Source organism: Haliotis cracherodii, unplaced genomic scaffold (assembly GCF_022045235.1).
Source record: "Haliotis cracherodii isolate W230 unplaced genomic scaffold, xgHalCrac1.p SCAF_8, whole genome shotgun sequence".
In the NCBI taxonomy this organism is placed as follows: domain Eukaryota; kingdom Metazoa; phylum Mollusca; class Gastropoda; order Lepetellida; family Haliotidae; genus Haliotis; species Haliotis cracherodii.
In genome coordinates, this window is record NW_027266341.1 from 25,461,387 (window position 1) to 25,478,499 (window position 17,113).

Genomic DNA, 17,113 nt, shown 5'->3' on the forward strand with positions numbered 1-17,113 from the left:
CCATGCCCCTGGTGGTCACAGAAACTGAGCACCCAATCCATTTGTGTCAACACTTATGACAAGAATAGGTAACTTGGCACCAATTTTACCACGGAATTTGATTTGAACATCAGTAGAATCATTTCCAACCGGGATATCAAAGAACTCGTACACGATGTATACTATGAAGTTTTTATTTCTGAAATATCTGCTCTCGTTCTTTCTCAATACAAATCTAGTTTTAAGTTTGTATTGTATTGCAATATCATTGTACATGCACACTGGCTAAACAATCAGATGTTTAGGAGCTAGAACACCTGGATTTACATGTTGTCAAATGCATCTTCTGCATCGTGAAACATACATTTCTACTAATATCGTTTACATACAATTTATCTTTGTTTACATATTAGAAACAAACACAATGCTTTACACATATTCAAGAAACTGGATCAGAGTTCAATACCATCAACGTACCATTTGATTGACCAGGTTGGAAATACACCCTTGTGGGGCTGATGAGAATTGGGTTGGTGCCCTGATCATGTATATCTGACCAGCACAGTCCCATTATTCCTTTACCATGGCAAGACGTCTCACAATGCTAACAGGTAGAAAACTGGATACAACTAACAACTTGTGTTTTGGCAGTTTCTACATGAACTACAACAAATACTGTATTCGCCGTATTAAGTGAGTGAATGAGTGAGTATTGTTTCACGCCGCTTTTAGCAATATTCCAGCAATATCACGGCGGGGGACACCAGAAATGGGCTTCACACATTGTACCCATGTCGGGAATCGAACCCGGGTCTTCGGCGTGACGAGTGAACGCTTTAACCACTAGGCTACCCGACCGCCCCGAGCCGTATTAAGTACCTTGATCCAAAAAGCGCCCTTTGACCAATTCTGTAAGTAATACTTACAAGAACTCCATACTTATCTCTAAAATTTAGTATGTTCTTATGTATCCTACAGATTTTATTTACATAAAACACCGCAGTGTGGAAGATATATAATTGCCTTGTAACTATTATCAAAAGTGTATTAGTATTAGGTTTGTTCCCTAAACATCTCCAACAACACATTTAACTTGTGTATGGCTTAAGTAAGCACCTCCTTTCTCTACTTTCTAAGTGATGCTTATTACAGCAAATATTGAACATCTAGTGTTTTGGCAGTTACATGATGGCATAGCCCGTATCAGGCACAGGGAATGAGCACTCCACTCGCATACACTTAGTATCCGACTTCACCGTCAAACACAAAATTTTGTCCCTGTGAAACTAGCAGTCTCAGCTCATTTCATTCAAGTACCGTATTTGACGTAATAAGCGCCCATAGCAATATTTGCTAATATATTGGCTACTAAAAAATCCCAATTAGCACCCCTTAAAATTGATCAATGTACACAAGACTTATTTATTCATGTATAATATGCACTCATGTGTTATATGCACCCTTAATTATAGGCAATCAAATATTGGATATTGTATAATACGCACAGACTTTTCTTTTGCATCATTTCAGGCTGTCAGCATAAACCACGAAATTTATGATCTTTCAACTCTTTCACCAAAATTATATTCTAATAAGAGCCCCCTATATCTAATTTTGAGAGCGCCCTGGGCGCATATTACGTCGAATACGGTAATTTAAAAACCACTTATTTTGAAGTATTTAAATCCTATCTATTTTGTCTTTTATGCCCAATAGAATCTGTTTTGGTGGATAATCGAGACTTGTTATTTTCTTGCATTGATTTGCATATTTGTACTTGTTAATTTAATGGACTGAAACTGGGCACCTGATGATGGTCCTCTTTTTCACAGAAAGGTGTTTTAAAAGGAGTGGTCAGGTTCAAAATCTTCTTTAGGCTTTCTTTACAACTACATAACAATTTCCCTACACAAATCAAAAGAGATAGTTCAATAGTCTCTTTAGATAAGATATAACTAATGTCCATTTAGACACCTAATTAATACTATTTTGACCTGCAATCATTAACACACAAGAACACGTCACACAAGTAAGTAAACTGCATTCTGCCTACACCAAAATAAACACACACACCACTTGTTAACACTGGAAGACAAGACAAGCACCTGCTCTACATCAAAAGGGACAGTGTCAAATGTTCTATGGCATTTATTTTGGATTTTCTACCTGTCCCAACTGATATTGGATAAAATGTAACACCTTATGCCCAATTAAAATGTCAAATGTTAGTGTTGTGGGAAACTTTGTAACAAGGGTTGACAACTTGCCTTTTTTCATATATACATCTTTTTTACTTCTGGCATTTTCAAGTGCACAAAACTGGCTAAAGCAGCCCCATAATGACCATGTTTTCAAATTCTAAGAAAACATCTTACTATGAGCAAGTCCATGACCCAAAGGTCTTTATTTTCTTGCCATGTTTGTACTGTATGCAAGTCAAAAACATGCATGTGGTGAAATAAACAAATGCTAGTTCACATTAATGTGAACACATCTGATAAGTTTCATAACAATTTCTAAAATGCTGGATTTCCCAAATCATGCACATACTGGAGGCCAAAAAGGGCCCTCATCATACATTGTCATCACACCTGCATATATGCTGTGCATGTTCTATGTCAAGTGTTTTACAGATCACAAGTAATTTGAACCATTCTCCACAATGTGAACATGTATTTGAGCAATTACCAAATTAGGAATGCCTTGTTCTGCAATAACTTAACCATACATGTTTGACACTGTCCCATACCACAGGCTATCAAAACATTTTATACAGAATGTCCACAAAGCACATAAACTACAGGCAATGTTGTATCGTATTAAGCTCCCTGCTCCATTAAGTACCCCCAGACTAACTTCCAGACCATTTCATAAGTAATGTTTATAACAAGGTTCATACAGATAAGAGACACTAAAATTCAAGGCCTTTTTAACTGTCATTTTCAAGCCTTTCTTATTTGGGTTATTAGCCTTAGTCTTTAATATAAGACCTAAGCAGTAACATCATCACAAATAAACATTCAACACCAAATAAAATAAAATAATTCATATATTTTTATACTTTAAAAACAAGTATGTATTTTGTACAAATTCAAGGCTTTTCAAACTATTTTGGCAATTTTCAAGGCCTTTTGAGGTTGACACTCAAGATCAAGGCCTTTTCAAGGGGGACCTTAAAATGCAAGGCCTTTTCAAGCCTGTACGAACCATGTGTAAGCACCCCTATTAAGGCCGAAAATTTACATTAGTTCCTATTTTCTTGTGCATACTGCATATGTGCTTACAGAAAAAAGCAGCGCAGAACGGGTATACAATTGCCAAGTAACTATTATTTAAAAGCTTTAGTATTACTGACATTTGAAAGAAGGTTTTTTTTCACTACTCTCTCCAATCAAACCATCTTGATTGTGAATGGTTTCAGTGCGTCCCCTCCCCCCCCCCAGCGATTAAGCGAATAAACTATGTGTCATTTGATTGCTGACAGTAGGACAGTAGTTGCTGTGAATTTAATATCACAAATATCACATATCATGAAGAAAAATAATATAAACAAACCTATGGCAAGTATAATACTTATATTCCTAAATTCAGATATTTAAGAAATGAGGGTAGGTAATAATCTCTTTATCAAATGGACAATCTTATAATATTCAGGACATACTTTCATTATCATTTAGCAACTGCACCAAACATCATATTGAAGGAGTATAGAAGTCTTTATCATTACAACAGTTGCTCTGTACACATTAGCATCCTCTCAAAACTTCTTTGAGAGGCATTTTGAAGTTGGAGTAATCCTCTCAAAAGTAGTATGGATTTCAAAGCATGAGATGCAAGCAATAAACACCGTGCACTTTACACGATGATGTGAAACCCTGGAATAAGGCTTACTCCCCTTTCATCTAAATCCAAATGTCCAACCTTTGCACGTGCATATACAGGGTAGTTACCAAGAAAAACCTGCTGAAACATTGGATGTTACAACACACCCTAGTGGTGTCAATAATTTGATCATACCTTGCATTTAGATCCTCATTTCTGATTGGTTACTGAATTGGCATTTTCTATCAATATATCACTCTGAAAGATAAGGTAAAATTAATATGTCCTGATAATAAACTGGGTAGGGCTTGTTTTGCATTATTGCACTGCATTATTGCGTTGTATAATGCCACCTATTTCAATTTTTGTGTGTTAATGATTTAATTAGGAACTCTCTGAAGGTATTATTGTGGACATATTTGTTAATAAGAATTGACTTCAATGTATTTTGTGTTTATGGAGATATAAACGTTTATGAAGAGGATCATAATGGACTGACCCATATAATTAATCATAAAATCATTCATTGTTCATGACAATTTTATGTGATGTTCCAACAACGGAGTTACTGAGCTGATGTCTCAATTTTGAGATCAGGAAACCCATATTTTTCTATACTTTCATAGAAGAAGGAATATGGATAAAACATAGAATAACTTACAAGCAATGAGGAAGTATCTGTCCCTCAAGAATTAGTGTTGAAAGTTGTCAAACAAAATTACAGTCAAGTCTCGTTAGTCTGACACTCGTAAATCCGACAATCTGCTTTATCCGACACAAATGATAAAAACCGATTAAATCAGTTTAAGTAATCTCCGACACCCCTAATTTGCAACAAATTACCGAAATCACTCAGTCTCGTTAATCTGACACATTGATCAGCATTCTCCGTGGTCATCTGCGACTTCCATTCCAGACTATGCTTTTTAAAGTATTTTGAATAAGTCATACAGTCAATAAAAGTTATTTTGTGTTAAGGTTTAGATGTTGCATGATTAGAAAACATATTCAGCTAACAATGTAACATAACAATATGAATATTTCATTTTTCATTTATTTATGACGTGTTTGTAACTGTCATGTAGTTATCCGATTTTCGATCACGAACATTGATACTACTTAATTTCGATTTCCGACATACTCGTTAATCCGACATTATCATATGCAACCAACCATGTCGGATTAACGGGACTTGACTGTAATTTACTTGGGACTGATAATCCGTAGTTCCACCTTGTGCATAAGTTATACTCTAATATTTTTCACTGGCACTACTCATTGTTAGAAAGAAGTGTATTGGTCTGCGGAGTGCAAAGAAATTATGTACATAAAGAGACAGTGTTGATGGTGAGGAGAAAGTGACACACCATATATACAGTGGTGTTTTCTTACCAATTCGATGTATCATCTTCACAGAATTACATAAATACTGATTCCAAATTCTAAATCAACTACCATAACAACAATACACAACAGCGCACTTTTGATTATCAGATGAAATAATATCGTTCTTTCTGAAATAACATATCTGAGAGTAACAAGAAACAAAGGAGAGTAAAACTACTTTTCTTTTACCCTTTTTTTGATCATTGCACAAGGGAACTGATATCACCTTCATACATATATCAAACAACTGAAGATAAAAGAACATATCTGTGTATTATATAAATTAATCATCAATACCATAAGTCCTCCAAGAAATTTGAAAATAGTCTTCAAAAAATTCAAAATGATAACTTTTATGCAAATACTATTTTTCCTTTAAATGAAATACAAATACATCTGAGAACACATATGAAAATGTTAATGGTTTGTGAACAAAGACCAGTTAAAGGACTGCATCTGACTTCCATGTATTCCATAACAAGACAACCAACATCAAGCACCTGTTTGGCACTAGGTCAGGACAACTGGCCAATAGTTATCCCAAAACATATGTTCAACATAAAACAACACTCACTGTGAAAACAGAGCTAACTTACTACTAACTGCACTTAAAACATTTGTGAATTGTGGAGGAATTCATGTCATGTTGTTAAAGTACTGTGGATCCTCGTTAGTCTGGATCTTGGGCATGATGACTGGCCATATCAGAGTTATTTCAAGAACAGAGAAACCAGTGGTTGATAGTGTGACAGTCAATTCCCATATCTCTGTTTGCAATGAAGCAGTTGATGGCTACAACCGAGACTTCATATTCAACGGTGGTTTCCCATGTACACACATTGACATTTTCCCCCATGTCCCCCCATTCTGCCTGTGAACCAAGACTATTTTTTTTAGCCTAGTCAAGCAGTGTTTAAGAAAAGCTGTTTGCAACAAACTGGAGACTTTTTCGGGAGGCCAGCATGCCTTGTGTCATGTGCTTAGGAACCACACATCCTGCAGACCTGAGTATGGCTTATTTAGTCAACACTTGTGCCTGGTATTGGATTCAGGAGGAAGTTCTCTCCCCTGGTACCCAAAGCATCCTGATTACCAAGGTTCTACTGTACTGTTAACACATTGTTATTATTTACAACACAACATGCACAAAAACAACACTTAAGTATATTTACACATGACAATGAATCATCAGTCTTTTATAATTAAACTAAGAACACATATAATATAAGAAATGTATAAACATGATTAATACACTATAAGTCATCACATTCTAAAAATATATCTATTTTGGAACTAATCCATCTGGTTCCACTTCTTTAACAATGTGTATAAAATGCTAGTTCCCATCGTGCATAGATGATTAAAATGATATTTCATTCACACGAAACCATTTTTGATTTCTCTTTCACTTAACAATCTATTAAAAATGGCAAGTCTCTTTCATCATAACATCATATCTTCTGTAAGTTCAAGACTATACAATCCTTTCATTATAGGGACACATTGAGGTGTCCCTGAATCCCTCATTATAACACAGTAAATAACAAATGAAGGCTAGACTGCTGTTGACTTCGACTTAGATGTGAGGTTATGCCTGCTGTTGACTTCGCCACAGGTGTGAGGTTATGCCTGCTGTTGACATCAGCTAAGGTGTGAAGTTATGCCTGCTGTTTACTTCGCCACAGGTGTGAGGTTATGCCTGCTGTTGACTTCGCCACAGGTGTGAGGTTATGCCTGCTGTTGACATCAGCTAAGGTGTGAAGTTATGCCTGCTGTTTACTTCGCCACAGGTGTGAGGTTATGCCTGCTGTTGATTTCGACCTAGGTGTGAGGTTATGCCTGCTGTTGACTTCGACCTAGGTGTGAGGTTATGCCTGCTGTTGACTTCGACCTAGGTGTGAGGTTATGCCTGCTGTTGACTTCACCACAGGTGTGAGGTTATGCCTGCTGTTGACTTCGCCACAGGTGTGAGGTTATGCCTGCTGTTGACATCAGCTAAGGTGTGAAGTTATGCCTGCTGTTTACTTCGCCACAGGTGTGAGGTTATGAGATATATCACCTACAAAGGCTTGCTTGTCAGGGTTAAAACATAGATATTATACACATGTGATCTGAAACTTCTGAAATTGACACAGGTCTTACAGCAGCCTATAAGGGCCATTTGTTCTTTTATTTTTAGCAATGTTAAAATTTCAGGATACTAAGTTGAAATTTCAAGTTGATAAGTTGAAATTTGAAGATTTTAACATATGTAAGATGAATTTCTCAAGACACTATGTTGAAATTCAAGATACTAAGTTGAAATTTCAAGATGATGATCTTGACATTTCAAGATATGTTGAAAGTTTCAGATTTTAACTTGAAATTTTAACGTATGTACCATAAAAATTTAATAAAAAAACAAATGGCCCTAAAAGGCTTTCATACAGGTCTTGTATGTAGCAATATATAAGCACAGTAACCAGTGTGTTACTGAAAGTCACCCACCACCTTTAATTGACCTCGGTCTTGTTCTGCAAAACAATCTTAGGACTATGACCATCCCAATCTATGTTAGAAAATAGTAGTAGTACCAAGATTGCTTTGTGAAATGGGGCACAGAGTCTTGGTCCACAGTCTTACAGCTACAGCTATCTTACTCTATACTGAAGTATGAGTAAGTGAGTGGGCTTTATACAGTATTACAGTTAACGCATGGCAGCTTAACACAATGTATCCATGTGGGGAAACAAACTCAAGTGGCGTAACAATTAAAGCCACACTTTAACCCCTTAGCTACCCCATCAGCTAAAAAAGTGTCATGACAGTTGTAGCTCTATGATCGTTTGTGGAACTGTTTTCTCCGACCCAGGTTGTGTATGGATGCCAAAAGGGACAGTGTCCTCAAACAAACTGAAGTGGATGTGAAAACTTTCAACGTTCATTTTCATTTTCCATTGCACATCATATTCCATTAAAAGACATAGTAAATTGATACTATTTCATTCAAACTGACTAGATTGAGGTGAACTAGATAACAACAATTTCAATAGGAAACAGGCATAAAAATCTGACTTAATTGAACTATCTGAACTAGAACATCAAGCACAAAATTATTAATAAAAGTATATCTAACAAAAATGTCAGAAATATTTTCATGGATTAATTTAACCATAAATAAAATGGAATCTGGATACTTAAAACCTTGAATTTCATCAAAACATTTTGGGGGGTAAAACTAAAGAAAATCTCTAAAAATATATAACAAATCATTTTCCTAAAGAAAGGAATACATACATGTTATATGGCACATGTACTGTTTCAGTGATGATTTTACACACTTTCTGATTAAATAGTGTTATAATACACTCTGTAATTTCAACTCTCTAACAACACAAAACAAATTATTTACAAAGTAAAAACAGGACAAATGACTTCAACAAAAGCACCATGAAACTTGACCTATCATGTCCATCACCATATCATCTTTCCTTGGAACTGATGTGATATCCAAGAAACAGCCCAATGTCCTACTGGAGTACATATCACTCTCAAAACAGGCTCGCAATTGTTCAGTAATGCCATGAATACAGGCCAACCTGCAATCATTCAACACAGACATAATTGTTCATGTGAAACTGATCTTGATGTTCAGGAACAATGTTTCTAGTTGAGTGGTCCACACTGAACATGCTGGTAATTATTCTCTAAGACAGGCCATCTAGCAACAGTGTTAGAAAGGGACAATAGACCAAAATGTTACAGCTTTGTGTTTTCTACACAGGGGTGTGATATGCTGCATATTGCTATACAGATGTCTTCATACAATACACATTACAATGAAAGTATCATAAAAGATAATTATTTGATGTCAAATGTTGTGAGATTATACATTTGTGGTACATAAGAAATAAATATTTGAGATTTGCACAATGCCCACATTGTGATTTATATATATGTATATATATATATGTAGCAGGACGTGGAGTCATCTAACAAGATGATATCCTTACCTTGTCAGCCTGCTGACAGGGTTAACCTCTTTGGTCATGTGGACAAGGCGTCCGACCTCTGATCAGAAGGTCCATGGTTCGAATCCCATCATGGGAGTCAGATATTTTATGGCCGCTACATATATACATATATCATTTGTATTATGATACAACTAATGTAAAAGTAAGCATTGATGGTGACTGGATTCTGTAAAGCTGTGCAGTCACACCCCTAATTAACTGGCACATAACGTTAGTCATACATTGTCATCTCAACTAGGGCTGAGACAGGTCGGGTCGGGTGGGTACTGAGGAGGACCCGGGTACCCACAGGACTACCCGGACCCGTGGTTAGTCACGGGATATATTGTTTAATGACTATGTTTACACTACAAGTCACCATTGTTTGCATTTCTTTTGACTGTGCACTATTTCCTTCTGATTTATATGATTGAGTAAAGATATAACTTCAGTCAGCTTCAATGTATGTATGACCAGATTGTTTCAAATGTGTATCTAAATACATTTTGCCATGGCTAATGTCAAACTTTTCCATCAGACAGTTTGTACCCATTTCTTGAGACCCGGGTAGGGTCGGGTAATAGGGGGTGGGTACCCGGGTAGTAAATTTGGACTTGTCCCAGCCCTAATCTCAGCCTTCCTGACATCCTCGAAAGTCGCGCTCAAACTCTGATGTAAAAACTGGAAAGCAAATTTTCTCATTTTCTTTTGAATAGCATATATACACATGTGTTTTCAAATCAGTAATAAATGTTATAACAACTGTAATACATTGTTGTTTTGCAATATTATCAGCACTTGTCTTTTGTATAAAAAAAGAAACATTAGCAACTGCCTGTGCCATTTGTCTTTTTCTCTGTCATGAAAAGGTTTCATGATATACGTTATACATGATATAGTGAAGTCTTTGATAGGCATTTAGAAGTTGGAAGAACGTGAATACATGACACTTTTTATGGATAGCAACTTCTTTTATTCTGTGTATGATGTTTCAGAGCTACTTCTTGCTCCTTCATCACCCGATGAAGTAGCTCTGAAATGTCATACAAAGAATAAAAGAAGTTATCATACCTCCATGTCAGAAAGATGAGATCTGATTGATCAACGTGACCTTGGAAAGTAATAAATTTCTCAGCGGGGGAATAAATCTCATACACTACCACAAGCATTTCTGAGAGACAAAATCAATCCTTTATACCTCGCTTCAAAGTAAAAAGCTGCACACTTTTTCCAAGCCAATGGATGTCATGTGACATAGCGCAACCTAACCTCAGCTCAATCAAGCAGCTGTTTTCTATTAATTAGGAATTTATTTAAATTCTTTAACAACATCATATTAAAACTTGTCGGTAAGATAAATTCGTTGTAGCAGGATCACTCATGGTACATGGATTTTATGCCACTCGCCTCCGGCCCATTGTTTAAAACCTAACACGGTATGCATAAAACTTAATGTACCACTCGTGATCCTGCTACAACTTATATTGCTATCCATAAAAAGAGTCATGTATTCATGTTACGGTGAGGCTAACATTTTTCTTAGAATTTCCAAAATTGTTCAACCTAGAAACATATTTTATTCCTAACATCTCTGCTATGTGCACAATGTGTATATCTACATGCCACTCAGAAAGGTAACCATGGAAACAGGCAAGCTGCAAATGCACATATCACACAACTGGTTAAGTTCTCTGGTTTCGTGCAATGTTTGGCATGGTATTGACTTACTGTTGCCAGACTGAAAAACAACAAGATTATCACACTTGAATAGAAATGCACTAATACTATGGCTGTTTCCCTAAGAATGGGTCCTAGGTGCTTCCCACTGGTTGTTCTAAGTGATTTGATGGTGTAGATCTACAGCAATGTTGGCGACTGGTTACACATCTTTCAGATCCACTTTATGAACTTTATATTTGCTTCCTCTCCTTCACATGAATCTGAAAAAGAAAACATAAAGGAGTGGAAAATTAGAATTAGCGATGTCATGATCCAACGATGTATTGATCCATCTAAATTCATACCTAATGATACAAGATACCCCTGCCCACCTACTAGAGATGGGACGGGTTACTCGGGTATTCGGGTCGGGTGGGTACTGAGTAGGACCTGGGTACCCACAGGACTACCCGGACCGTGGTTAGTCACGCGATATGTTGTTTAATGACAAAAAATATCTGGAACTCTATGGTTACACTATAACTTACTAATGTTGACATTTCTTTCTGACTATGCACCCATTCCTGCCAACTTCTCATATGGTTGAATAAAGATATAACGTATGTCAACTTCAGTATATGAGGACCAGATTGTTCAATACATATATCTAAATACGTTTTGCCAGGGCTTTGGTAAAAGATTCCCAATCAGAGATTGTAAACATCTCTTGAGTACCACAGTGGGTACCCGGGTAGGGTCGGGTAATAGGGATGTGGGTACCCGGGTATTAAATTGGGACTCATCCCAGCCCTACCACCTACACCAGTTTATGATTAAGGATGAGTGAGTGAGTGAGTGAGTATGGTTTTACGCCGCTTTTAGCAATATTCCAGCAATATCACGGGGGTGGGGAGGGTGGGTGGATGGGTGGGTGTTGTCGGGGACACCAGAAATGGGCTTCACAGATTGTACCCATGTCGGGAATCGAACCTGGGTCTTCGATGTAACCAGCAAACACTTTTACCACAAGGCTACCTGAACGCCCCTTATGATCAAGGATGTCTGCTGAAAAGCTGTGTTCACTGCTCAACTCAAACTGCCGTGTATTGGGAGTCATTTACTACATGTTTTAAGTCAATCTATCTCCAGTATGAAGTGATGAAGTAATATATGGTGTAATATATGATACAAAAAGTGAATCTGGTCCCATGACATGTCTTGCTAACACCAAAAGTGACTGAGAGTAGCGCTGCAACGTTCCTTAAACTATCACATACCTGCAGTGCAACCTTTCTATGTGTTATTATAGTACTGTATGACTTCATACATGGGATGTTGCTGCATGTTAGAAATTTAGGGAAATATGTAAATGATCATGATTTTTATCATTTTTCACCAAAAAGTGCAAACTAAAAATGAGAAATTATGATGCTTTCTTACACAAATGTTCAATACTATTAATATTATTAATATAATTAATTATGCAAATCTGTTTGCACAGAAAACTTCTCACCTCACTAATAACAAGCCAATGATTACTGTCCGACTGGAAGTGAATACGTAATACTGCTATCTTCCCGAGATCTTCTGGGACATCTCCCTCACATATACCCTGGTCATCAAAAACGCCAAGTATGTAGTAACCTTCCTCTTTGGTTTGCTTTTCCCCTGGTGCAAAGTCCAGCTTTGGCAGGTGAACTGGGTTATCTGGTGGAGTTTCTGGAAGAACTTCAATTGTGCCATCATAAACCCGGTCATCAGTGTGGTCGGTGTTACCGGTTCGGAAAAGAAACCTGCAATGAGGAGACAGTGATTTTAGGTTGTTCTGAATGATATTCTACAGCCATATCGTCGCTATTACCTTACATGTAAAATACTTAAATTTTATTGGTCAACGACATTTTATCAATTTCTATGCAGCAAGTCTTTGAAAGGCATTTAGAAGTGATGCACATAAGGAAGAGATCTTTTACTTCTTTATTATGAGGAACACATCGTTTCGGAGTACATGCTTACACCTTCATCAGGTGATCAGAAGTTGACATCCATACATTCCCTTCCATAATTTCTATGTATCCTGAAACAATTATACATATGATCCCTAAAGATCTCTGACCGATCTCTGTCATACTGGCAGTTCAAGTTCCTTAGCTCAGAACAGTGCTGTTTAATGTATATTAACAATGAATTCTTCAGTATGTGATGCAGAGAACCTAACCATTTAACAAATTGAGTCCAGTGTTTTGAGTGGGTTGTCAATCTGAATTACTGAATCACTGACAACAACCTGTAAACAAAATATGGCGCTGTATATATTCAAGCAGTTTGTTTACAGCGTAATACTTCACTTAAACATATGACAGGCATTGGAAGCATATAAGCACAGCAACTTGGCAAGATAACATGAGGTGGGCACCCCTCAAGGAAAGTAAACAAGCTTTGCAAAGCTTTCGTTTTACACTGCACGTCACCATTATGACGTCTTCTCGCTCATTGTGACGCAAAAGATATGATGTCAGAGTGGTATTAGAAAAGCTCCAAATTCCAAGCTCTCTGTTGTCCCCAAAACTTAAATACATTCTCTTCGTAGATTTCTATCGTGTTTTCTGCAGGAAATGTATTGCCACACATCCTTTGAATATTGTAGTAACTGCAACTTTGCATTTTGTAACCTGTAATTGGAGACATAATTACTTAATTATGCCTACCAACAATGACTGAAAAAAGTACTATTCTATAAATTTTAGCTTCTGTGGTGATGTGGCCGTCAAACCAGCTGTTTTAATCAGAGCAGCTTTATTGTGATTTATAGCATCTGATTGACCAATCAGAATTGAGTCATTTCCAAATTCATGGTAGAATCATCATTCAACACCAATGACTCACTTTTCAAGCAGGATTGGAGGATTGAGCTTGACATCTATGACATCGCCTTCTGAGGGACTTGTGGCCCAGTAAAAGGTTTCCCCAATGTAGGCCTTCACAAGGGTATACTTCTGGTAGGTCTTCAGGGAGGAACCAAGGGTGGCAGCAGGATTCACATGGGCACGGTACAAACCTTGCTTGCCAAAGTCCTTGTCCTGCAATGTAAACCACACAGTGCTCTCCATTAGTTAATGAACATGTACACAGTGTCATCAAATACATTTGGTTCCATATGTGTGTTTATAACATAACTCAAGTCTTTCGATATATAGAGAATCTCACCCAAGTGTCTTTTGATATCAAATATATCAACACGAGTTGATAAAAGTGTAAAAATTCCGAGGCTTGCCGAGGATTTTTGCCACTTTTATCAACGAGTGTTGATATATTTGATATCAAAAGACACGAGGGTGAGATTTTATTTATCATCCAACATCATTCTTCCAACTTTTTCAATTTGTAGACAGTAATTAGCAGTGTCTTTAGTGAAAAAAGTACTGCTAACAGCTTCAGTAGCAGAGCCATTAGTGATGTCATTTGATTGTGACGTCATGGTAACCAGTGATGTCACAAAGGTCTGCAAAGCATTGTGATGTAATTTCATTGCAGCGATATCTACAGTGTAGATATCGCTTGATCTCATCCAAGCGATATCTCCTGTGGGAGCCAGTTTTGGATGATAAATGTACCATGTCACCACAGCCATACATATAAGCTAATGTTAACCTTAACATAAGGTACTTGGGACCTAATCTCCTTAAAATTTTCACAACTCACATATTCTTAACAAGGGTAGACAGATGGAGAACTAAGATCACTTGGTAGAGGGTGAGGTAACAACAAGTACCTTCTCTTAATATCATTTGGTATGATGCAGTCGGGATCGAACCCCGGACCTTCTCCTCTCCGGGTGGACGCTCTACCACTAGACCATGGAGGCGGTCACTTGGTAGAAGGAGACACAGAATTGTTTGTTTGTTTTCACACAGCACTAAGCAAATATTCCAACTGTATCACTGTGGCCTGTAAAGAACCGAGTCTGGACCAGACAAACAAATGACCGATGTTATCAGCAATGTCCCTTGCTGTTGGGGTACGATGACATGCAGTCAACCAAGTCTCCAGGTTAGAATAGGTCTTCAGCAACCCATTCTTGTTGTATGAGTCGACTAATGAGATTGGGTGGTATGGCTCGCTGCCTTGGTTGATGCATCTCATCGTATCCCAATTGCTTGGTTTGATGGTCAATCACTGAACTGTCTGGTTGAGAGTAGACTTTTATAGACCACCATCATATAGCTGGAATATTGCTGAGTGCGGCATTAAACGACAAACAAATAAACAAACAAACAAACAAACAAACAAAACAAACAAATCTCATCACCTGATCCATTCTGTCACCTCTTACAACAAGCCTATTAACCCAGAATCCTCATGGAGGCTCCAGTCTTAAATACATTACCTTCAATTTCTGCACCTTCCCCTTGAGAGATGAAGTGAGACCCACGTGCTGGAATAGAGACGGTTTGAATCTACGTCTCACTTGAAGCTTCATTCTGTTACAGTGTTTCTGAGGGGAAAAAAGATATGGATCAGTGCATTCTTTTTGTGATAACTGCTAAGACATATTTACATTTGAGAAAACTTCAGTTAAAAAAAAAAGTAGTTTGGACATTCACACAATCACTGATACCAGAATGTCTGCTGGCAATTATTTATCTTTTTTTGTGAAGTGGCACAAAGGATATTCTTCTGCTCCATTTGTCCGGCTCAGACTTCACAGGCCACCATGATATAGCTGGACTATTGTTAACTGCAGAATTAATTAACATTCTCTCACTCGTCCTGTTTCACAAGCAATGCTAGAGCTTAAAGTATTAAACTCCTACATCATAACAAAAAATATGCAATAGAAAATTAACATTTACTCTCTGAAATGAAATATTTAGAAACGTTTTTGCTAATTTATCTTACGATATATATTATTATACTACTCCGCTTTGTATAGGGATAATCAGGTACTTCATTTTATTTAACTATACACTTGACATAATATTACCACAAGTGAGTGAGTTGGGTTTAATGACACTTTAGCAGTACTACATTTGTATCACGGTATGTGAGCTTAATGTATGAGGAAAGCCTGAAGTAATGCAAGTCTGAGATGTTTACCACTTTGGTAAAAAACCCATGAGCATGGGTATGGTGCTGACAAACCTAGAAAAATAATCCGGGATTCGAACCCACAATCATAAGTTTCTGGTGGGCCCAAGGGACACAACTCTGCCAAGCACATTGCAGTGCCTGAGATGACTTGGCACATATGCCCCAAACATATGAGAATCTGTTTTGTGTATGATGGAAATATCAAAAAAAAACTTTCAAAAGTGGAGAAGTATAAAAGGAGCTGGGAGAATCTCATTATTTTCAGATACTGAAAAAATCTAGACTTGGCAAACCACAAGAGACATGGGATATTTAGTCTGTTTGAGAGATTTACGCAATAGCTGTGCATAGGTTTGTGGAACATGTCCATTTGTGATGAAACCCTGTTGAGTTGTTGGTATTTCTTCCGTGACATTTTAGAATCCTGCATTCTGATTGGTCACCCAGAGGTATTGAATCTAGGTTAGACAATGATCCTGTTGATGACTGCATTACCGCAAAAGTATATATTTATTCAGAAGCATTTCTTTTGCAAAGCCACCTGTTTGACAATAGTAAATTGGGTTCTTACTTCTTTAACTTTGCTTAATAACATGGTGCTGGTCATACATTATTTTCACATGTGTTACAATACATTTCAGGCGGAACTTGACTAACAAATACTTAGAGAGTGTTTTGTAAAATTCAGTAACATCACCATGGCTTGACTTTTGGTGCTTCTCTATGCCATACTTGTCCTGTTTGGTTTCAAATGAAATTTACAGGTATCTAATCTAGGTTTGAAACCTTGAAATTGAAAACACTAGGTTTTTCTCCGAGGGAACTCACATGATCCTTTTCAGGGCTGCACACTTTGACCTGTAGAAGGTGGTCTAGAAGCCAGTCAATGGGCTTCTCAGCATAGAACATCAGAAAGAACTCAACCACCAGTGGGATGTCAGCTGACTTGAACATTTTCCCTAAAAAACAACAACAGAGCTCTGTTATCATGCTTATTATTGTTTTCAATATTCCACACTTGCCTATGTTAATATACAGTTTACATTGATGTTTGAAAGGTTAACAATTACATGACAAACTACAAACAACAGTATTTCTTGAGATATTCAACATTGTTTCAAAGGAATCAGGTCAACAAAAATATTACAATCAACAAATAACTTTGTTTATTACCTATGAGGGCA

General features: G+C 37.1%; 1 protein-coding gene across 1 annotated transcript in view; it reads right to left on the reverse strand.

The window, feature by feature from the left end:
• Window positions 1-172: 172 nt before the first annotated feature.
• The window catches only part of LOC139450635 (alpha-1,3-mannosyl-glycoprotein 4-beta-N-acetylglucosaminyltransferase B-like), a 58,292-nt gene continuing 41,351 nt past the window's right edge, over window positions 173-17,113 (reverse strand). Inside the window, exons 10-14 of the mRNA XM_071232421.1 lie at window positions 16,758-16,888; window positions 15,226-15,333; window positions 13,725-13,918; window positions 12,352-12,631; window positions 173-11,119 (exon numbers count right to left, since the gene is read on the reverse strand). Coding sequence (XP_071088522.1) covers window positions 11,090-11,119; window positions 12,352-12,631; window positions 13,725-13,918; window positions 15,226-15,333; window positions 16,758-16,888 — 743 coding nt within the window. The 3' untranslated portion in view covers window positions 173-11,089. The remainder of the gene's footprint in view (window positions 11,120-12,351; window positions 12,632-13,724; window positions 13,919-15,225; window positions 15,334-16,757; window positions 16,889-17,113) is intronic.